The sequence below is a fragment of the Rhinolophus sinicus genome, linkage group LG14, assembly GCF_036562045.2.
Source record: "Rhinolophus sinicus isolate RSC01 linkage group LG14, ASM3656204v1, whole genome shotgun sequence".
Taxonomy (NCBI): Eukaryota; Metazoa; Chordata; class Mammalia; order Chiroptera; family Rhinolophidae; genus Rhinolophus; species Rhinolophus sinicus.
In genome coordinates, this window is record NC_133763.1 from 41,944,531 (window position 1) to 41,952,826 (window position 8,296).

General features: G+C 51.8%; 1 protein-coding gene across 1 annotated transcript; it reads left to right on the forward strand.

Annotated features, from left to right (window-relative positions):
- The first annotated feature begins 616 nt into the window (after positions 1-616).
- Positions 617-7,708, forward strand: LOC109446754 (glutathione S-transferase Mu 1). Its single transcript, XM_074319274.1, has 8 exons — positions 617-774; positions 1,052-1,127; positions 1,562-1,626; positions 1,921-2,002; positions 2,101-2,201; positions 2,993-3,088; positions 3,172-3,282; positions 5,352-7,708. Exons 1-8 carry the CDS (start codon positions 691-693, stop codon positions 5,439-5,441), a joined length of 705 nt encoding a protein of 234 aa, XP_074175375.1. The 5' UTR covers positions 617-690; the 3' UTR covers positions 5,442-7,708.
- Positions 7,709-8,296: the final 588 nt, after the last annotated feature.

The window sequence follows — 8,296 nt, forward strand, 5'->3', positions numbered from 1 at the left end:
AATGGATTAATTTCTATGTGATCCTTGTCACTCTTAGCCACTTAGGCAAAGGGCTGGGTCCTCCCAAGTTCGTGAAAGGAAAACACTGAGAACACATTTCCTTTACTCTGCCCCTGGTCCTGGGTGTTCCTAGCCCACTGAGAGCCTGCGCTTGAAGACACAAGGCTGTCAAGGATTCTCGGGTCTAGAGGAGCGTTCAGACTGGCTGGTCTTCCTGTCACACGTGCTGATTGACACTCGATTTGAGGGGCGCCACTCTTTGGCTTTAACATGGCAATCTGAGCCTCCCAGAGCCCACGAGAACTCTGCAGCCCAGGGGCGAAGCTGAGCAATGCCCGGAGGGGGAGAGAAGGGAGAGGTGCCCGGAGGGGGAGAGAAGGGAGAGGAGCCGTGTTCTTTTCGTGACTCAGACTTGTGTCCCAAGCGCACTGCCCGAGGTTACGACGCGGGCGGGAGCCCCGGATCCGGCTGGGGGACTCAGGCAAGCCCGAGCCAGGGGGTTCCGCGTCTCGGCGCCCAGACCTGGGATCTCCAAGGCCGGCCTGTCGGGAGCGGAAATGGACTATTTGGACCCGCCCTGGGGTCTAGAAGCCTAACTCTGGGGCTTCGGGTGCCGCGGTCGCAAGAGGCTGAGATTGGCTGGGTGGCGGGGGCGGGGCCTCGACCAACCTCCGCGGCCCAAGCACCCGGATGAAGTTCCCGCGGGTGTCTGATGCCTGCAACCACGAAACGCTGACCATGGCCATGACTTTGGGGTACTGGGACATCCGCGGGGTGAGCGAGGGGTCCACCCGGGCGGATGGGATGGAGGCGGGCAAACAGGGAAATGCGGCGCAGCAGGGGGCCGGTTCGACCACAAGGGTCCTCAGGGATGGCTGCAGCCAAGACCCATTGCGCCCCCTTCTCAGGTGGGCGTGTGTGGGGGCGCCTGACGGGAGGGCGGCGGGCGTGTGTGGGGGTGTTGGGGGGCTGGGGGTTCCCCGCAGCGGAGAGAGCCTGTCACGCGGTAGGAGCCCCCGTCTCTGACGTCTGTCGCGGCCGTCTCTCCCAGCTGGCTCACGCCATCCGCCTGCTCCTGGAGTACACAGACTCCACGTATGAGGAGAAGAAGTACGCCATGGGGGACGGTAATGGCATCCTCCCTGTGTTCCGACTGCGGCCCACCTCCTGCTGATTTGGTACCAAGCGCGGTGTCCTGGCCGCCTGTTGCTCACCGCTGATGCCCTCCGCCAGCTGGAGCAGGGGCTTGTCCTTCCCCAAGCCCTCTGAGTACAGCTTGGCCTTGCAAATAGGACAGGAGAGGGGATTGCTGGGCCCCCTGTGTGCAGTTACTGGGAGGCGTCTCCCCCTAGGGCTTGCCTACACCTTGTGCAAGCCTTACCCATGTGGGTTCTTGAGACTTTTCAGCGTCCCCCCTGACCCCCCACACCTGGAATGAGACACTTAGTGGTTCAGATTCCAGATCCACCTGTCAGGGGCTTTGCCACTGACTCTTTGGTAGGTTCCCTGGGAAAGAGGGTTGCCTTGGGAAGTTTCTTTCACTCCATTTTCTCTACCACAGCTCCCGACTATGACAGAAGCCAGTGGCTGAGTGAAAAATTCAAGCTGGGCCTGGACTTCCCCAATGTAGGTGCAGAGGCTGGGGTGCTGTGGGAGACTGAACCTTGCCTTGAACTTTGCCTCTACTCTGAAATCTCCTTTCCCAGCTTGCATAGAGGCTTCTGCTCAGCCTCTCAGCTTCCTGGTTCTCTTCAGTGCCTTTCCATGATGTTCTGTGACCAGCTCATTCATTCATTTTAAAGTATATTTATTCAGTGCCTACCATGGGCCAAACACTGAGAGGCCAGTTTCGTCTCTGCCTTTGATGAAGGGACGGGGTACAGGGGAGCCTATGGCTGACTGCCCCTGTTGACCTTTCAGCTGCCCTACTTAATTGATGGGACTCACAGACTCACCCAGAGCAACGCCATCCTTCGCTACATTGCTCGCAAGCATAACCTATGTGAGTGGGATTGTGGGCTGGATGCTGGGGGACCGGTGGCTATGCCCCTGTGCTGGCTGGGGCGGGATAGTGAGGGAGAATCTCTGCTGTGTCTATAGGTGGGGAGACGGAGGAGGAGATGATTCGTGTGGACATTTTGGAGAACGAAGTTATGGACTCGTCTAATCAGCTGGCCAGGGTTTGCTACAGCCCTGAATTTGTGAGTCCCCTAAAACTTGGTTAAGCTGGACAGGGTTCGATAGGATTTTGGACTCTTGTGTCCCATATGCTTAGGTCCTGTTTGTCATTTGACCTTCTTGGAACTTCTGATCCTCCAACCTGGTCTCTATACTCCCAGCAGAGTGACCCTCATACCCCTCACTGCCTCTCATGAAAACTGACGAAGTTCCTTTCATCTTAGACTAGAGTCCCACCCCAGGGTGGAGGTTTAGTTCTTAAAGTGTGTTCAGCTTGTTAGCCCAGCACTGCCTCCTGGACACCCGAGGACGTCAGCACACGTGCCCAGTAGGCAGCACGGGCAGCCACAGAGCCTCTGCGCCTCCCCTTTTGCTCTCAGCCCCTGACATTCTCCTCCTGTGCGGAAAGTGCTCGTGTGCTTCCGGCTAGAACTTATGACTTCTTTCCCTGGGTCATTTTAGTCTGTGCTGCTTTGATTCTGCCTGACTTCTGAGTCCAGGGCTCTGCCAGGTTCTCCCCGCACCCCTGGGTCTGTCCCAGAGCAGAGTTTTTGAGATGAGTGGTGACAGGTTCAGGAACACGTTGGTTTTTCTCTGTGCCTCCCAGTACTTCTTACAGATGGGAACTGGTACCCGGTAGGAGTTTTATGAACCCAGGTCCAGTGAAATCGTAGCCTGGGCACTGAGGCAGGTGCCGTCAGGGCACGTGGCTGCTCATCTATGGCAGCTGCGGGTCAGGCACTGCCCTGGGGAGGCCTCCCTGTCTGCTGAGGAGTCTGTGTCTGAGGGTGGTGACAGCTATTTTGTGCCTCAGGAGAAACTGAAGCCCGATTACTTGAAGGCGCTCCCTGAAAAGATGAAGCTCTTCTCACAGTTTCTGGGAAAGAGGTCTTGGTTTGCGGGGGACAAGGTAAGGGGAAGGTTTTGGGGTGGGGGAGATGACGTTTTCCCTGGTTCAGAGTTAGGCACCCATCATCCTTTGCCTCTCCGCAGATCACCTATGTGGATTTCTTGGCTTATGACATCTTAGACCTGCATCGTGTATTCGAGCCCAAGTGCCTGGATGCCTTCCCGAACCTGAAAGACTTTGTGGCCCGCTTCGAGGTGATTCCACTGATCCTCCAAATATTTATATGTCTACTGTCTTCCCTTGTCTCCCTGATGCTTTCCTGAGACTGGAGCTAAAGTGAAGAATAATTAGCTTTCATTGAAGACTTGCTATATCAGGATCTGTGCTCAGCATCTTACACAGGTTGTGTTACATTGAATGTTTCCAACTTTCCTACGTGGTAGATCTATCACCTCCACTTTACAGATAAAGAAGTCAGGCTGAAAGGATAGGTCATTTGCTCAAGGTCACAGAGTCAGCGCAGGCTGTGCTGGGCTCCCAGTCAGCACTGGGTTCTATGGGCAGCAGTCAGTGGCTCCCCGTTTCCTGCACTGAAAGGAAAAGCTCAGGTCGTTCTCCAGCCTGGGCTTCGAGCTCCGGACAGTGTGGATGAAGCAGTTTGTATGTAGGGGAATTAGTAGAGTTGAGACAAGGAGGATTGACACTAAGCCTCAAAGACTCGGGCAATACTAACTCCGGATCTCCAGACAGCTTTGCAGAATGAGATCCCCCATCTGGGGCGGTCAGTACTGAGGTGTCTGGGGTGTCGGTGCTGGGATGTATGTACATATATGGGTTCCCTGCGGAAGGGTTTTATCTTGATGATTTCTGTGTTGGGCACTTTTTTTCCTCTTCCCATTCTTTCCTTCTTCCCTCCAATTACCCAAGATACTGTCACTGAGGTGGGGTGGTCATTTGTTTTGTCATGTTCACTGATTTCCCTTCTCCTCTGTATGAGGCACTGTGTCAGGCGCAGAGGGGATGCACAGGTGACCCAGGCCTGGAGACCACCGTCCTGGGGCTCAGTGCCGTTGGAGAAGTACAGGGGTACCAAGCTGTGTGGTGATGTGGGACCAGCTTGGTGCTGGAGGAGCAGAGCGTGGACCCCACCTCACAGCTCTTCATCGGTCACTGGCAGTCAATCACAATGTCTGCTCTGTGAACGTTTTGGGAACTTGAGGCTCAGATCACCAGGTGTTTTCACCTGCAGTCTTTCCCTTTGCCACTCCTCATCAAGAGATCTGCTTTCTCAGCTAGTTCTTATCAGCTCTGGTTCTGGTCCAAACTGATCAGCCTTGGTGATGATGCAAGAGCTAGGTGACAGACAGGCAGGGAGGGATGGGGACAGCTGTTGGCTACAGTCTCTGCCCTGTTGGGGTCTGGCCTGTTGGGGACAGGCGGTCCGAGGATCTTTGAATCCTGTAGTACTTTCCGGGCGTTCTCTATCTTGGGAAGATGGTGCTCACCTGTCAGAGGCTTAGTTGGCTGTGGCAGGACCGGGAACGAGGTAGTTTGGGGCCCAGTGAGACTGGGCTCAAGTACCAGGCCAAACCGCTGGATTTCCTCCTTTCAGTGGCGTAATAAGAGTCTGACCTGGCTTTCCTGCTGCTCACCCTCCTATCAGCTTTCATCCCGGTTTTGCTGAGTCATTGGGTGTGATCTGGCCAAGTCTGCAACTGCACAGGCTCCTTCTGAGCCCCTCTGCTGTGTCGGGGTCCCTCTGTGTTCCCTGCCAAGCCAGGATTCTCTCTCTGCAGAACTAGATTGTACAGACTGGGAGGGTGAAGGTCTCCTGTGTGGGAGGGGAGTGCAGCACAAAGACCATAGAATGGGAGACACAGAGAGAGAGAGAGAGAGAGAGAGCGCGCCAGGCTGTCTTGCAGCCCTTCCCACTTGCCAGCTGTGTGAGTGTGAGGAAGGTGCTTTAGCTCTGTGTGCCTCGGTTTCCCTTCTGATGAATGGTGATTGTATAACCTGTCTTGTAGGGAGTTGCATGGAGGTTCTAAACCTCTCTCATCATCTCTCGTGGTTGTAAAGTACCTAGCACCGTGTCGAGTCTTATCATGTGGTGACTCTACTAAGATACCACATCAGTTACAGGAAACTGGAAGCATTAATTTACCAGAGCTGGGGACCCCAGCCAGGTAGACCTTCTTCTGCCCCAACGGTTGACCCCACAAAGAAGGCTTCTCCGGAGCCTGCAGTCGGTGTGCGTGGAGTGGGGCTGCTTGATCTCCAGGGGGGCAGCAGACCCTGAGGTCTTGCCTTCTTTTTCTACCCTCAGGGCCTGAAGAAGATCTCTGCATACATGAAGTCCAGTCGCTTCCTCCCAAGCCCTGTGTACACAAAGGTGGCCTTCTGGGGCAACAAGTAGGGCCTTCACAGCCAGGAGATGGCTGCAAGAAGCCAGCACTGTGCTTGCTATGCCCGGGCCCTGGAGAAGAGCCGGATATCCCAGAACCGCCAGAACCAGCTTTCTTGTTCATTTGTCCTTGTTTTCTTTCCTTCACTGAGGCTCTATTTGGCCCCTTTCCCTTCTCTAATCCCAATTCTCCCTGGTTCTGAAAGCTCCACAGCACCCCAGTTTTTTCTGTGAAGTGTCCCCCCTTCCTGCACTAAAGCCAACCAGACTGACCTTCCTTTCAGGGTTGCTCTGGTTCAAGGGGCCCGACTGGACCCCTGGCCTGGAGAGCTCAATGCTGAGCTCCGAGCGTTGCCCTGAAGACCAGTATTAGACTCGGTGCAGGTCCTGCTCACCTGCGTGGACCCTGCCCAGATGTGCGTGATCCCTAGTAAAGCCTTAATCACATCTGGTATGTCTTGTCTCATTCTCTCCTGGTCCCCTGAACTCTCCAGCTGGCCCCACTGTTTCCAAGGGCCTGACTGGTGACACTGACAGCCACTTTGTGCTTGTGGCTGCTATGTGATACGAAGATGTTTGGAGACTTCTTGTTCCCATTGGGAAGCCTCATCCGGCTCTCTGTACAAGGGAGGCCTCTTTCTGGGCCTCAATGTCTCACTCGTTCATCCTCCATTATGGGGTCTCAGTATGCAGAGCTGTGTGTCTTAGTGAGTTGGGCCCAGAGGTGGTGGGAATCCCCAGTGGAGAGAACCATGATTCCTTTTCCCTTTTACACTGTCTGGCTTTATCACATCTGTCAAGTCTCTAGGGTCCCATCTTTACTCTTTTCTCAGATGTCTTTCAGGTACCCTCTAGGCTTGCTGCACAGCTGTCATTTAGAACCTTGTTTCCTGGTTGATTCCTTCTTTTCCCTAGGTATCTGTGAGAAACATTTCTTTAGTCCTTGCAGATCCAAAAATGTCTATCCTCGTGTACACTGAACTAGAATGAAGACCTTCAGATGTCTGATGGAATCCTCAGCTTCTGGAATTCAGCACTGCTGATGAGAAGGGTGATGCCAGCCTGACTTAAATCCCTTTTTAGTAATGGCCTTTTAAAAAAAATCTTCAGAAGCTTTTAGGTTCTTCTTGACATTCTGAGGTATCCAAGTCCAAAGTTACTATGGGGACCTAGGGGCTAATTTCCTACCCATGTCACACCCTTCCATGAGCAGTCTAAACCTAGGTTTCTTTCCTCCACCCTCATTCACCAGTCACCATTCCTCCATTGGGATTGCAATCACACCAGAGAGTGGGCTGCGTATGAGGAAGTTTCTAGTAGCTCAGGAGTTTCCAAAATGCGCCACCATAAACAGTTGCTGATTTTGTGGGTCTGGTATTCAGGCAAGGCTCAGCTGGGGGAAATATTGCAAATCCACAAGGATATTTGTCCAAAAATGATACATCCAAAAATAATGAAAAAAGGGCCTAATGAAAAAAGGGCCCAGTCTTGAACAGGCCTTTGCCAAAAGAGAATTTCCAAATGGCCAATAAGCATATGAAAAAATGCTCAACGTCATTAGATATTGGAGAAGTTATGAACAAGTTGGATCCTGTTATATATCCACATAAGCTAAAATGAAAAGGATGGACAATTGCTGAATTTATGGAGTCACTGGAAGTGTCATTCATTGCTGATGGCAGAACCGCTTTGGAACACCAGCAAGATCTACCAGAACTAAACATCTACCCTCTGCCTCTGGCATCCTACTTCTTGCTATGTGCCAACACAGATGAGTGCTTATGTCTTCTGGAAGACATGTACTTACAGTAACATTCAAGGCAGCTTTATTTGAAATAGCCAATAACTGGCAGCTAACCGAATGTCTATCAATGGGAGAATGGACAGATAAACTGGTCTATTATGATTCCATTATTCCTATGATGGAATACTGTCTACAAGGAATATACTACAATGAAAATAATGTATTGCTACACGCAACAACATGGTTGACTCTCACTCAGTGTTGACGAAAAGCATGCAGACACAAAACAGTATGTACTATATAATTCTATCTATAGGAAAATCTGTAGGCAAAATGAATCCAAGTTGACCGAGGTCAGGTGAATGGTGACTTGTGTGTGGGGTTGCTCATTGAAAAGACTTGTGCTGCAAATATTCTGTTTTGATCTGGGTGGTCATTCCATGAATATTCATATGTAAAATGCCACAGAATTGTACACTTAAGATTTGGGTGCTTTAGCTAAATGATATCTACATATATATTGTTTTATATGTTATATTATTTGTGTGTTTTTCTTTATCTCTCCCCATATGAGAGTCAGGCCTCAGTGCTGCCTGGCTCTGGAGCTATGTGCGGGAGCTTCAGGGGGCCTGCTGTCTGACAGCCAGAGTTACATACGTATCCTGGACGACCAGGCTTCCCAGCCCATCCACCATGTTCTCTGCCCAACTCAATGTCATGTTCCTGCTGCCTGCAGCGACAGCCCCCAGTGCAAGATTATTTCCAGGTCCTTCCTGCACACAGCCCTCTGCCAGCTGGTCGCCAGGGGACTGGGTGCTCTGGTCTCCATACTGCTAACCAGAAGGCCCTCTAACTTCTAAGCCCAATTGTTTTCTAAAGTTCCACTCATCAGTTTTTACATATCCAAAAATATAGCCACTAAACCTTATATTCCCCCCCCCCCTTTTTTTTTAAAGAAAATCACCACAACCAAACAATGTCCTATTCTCTTAGTTTTGAAATAGTCTTGTGCCTTCCAAGAGGAAAGGTGGCAGATAGGACATTTTTCTTGTAGATGTTGTACCACAGGTCACAGATCACAGAGGTACATCAAAGGTTATCTAGCCACCCTCTTATACTTCAA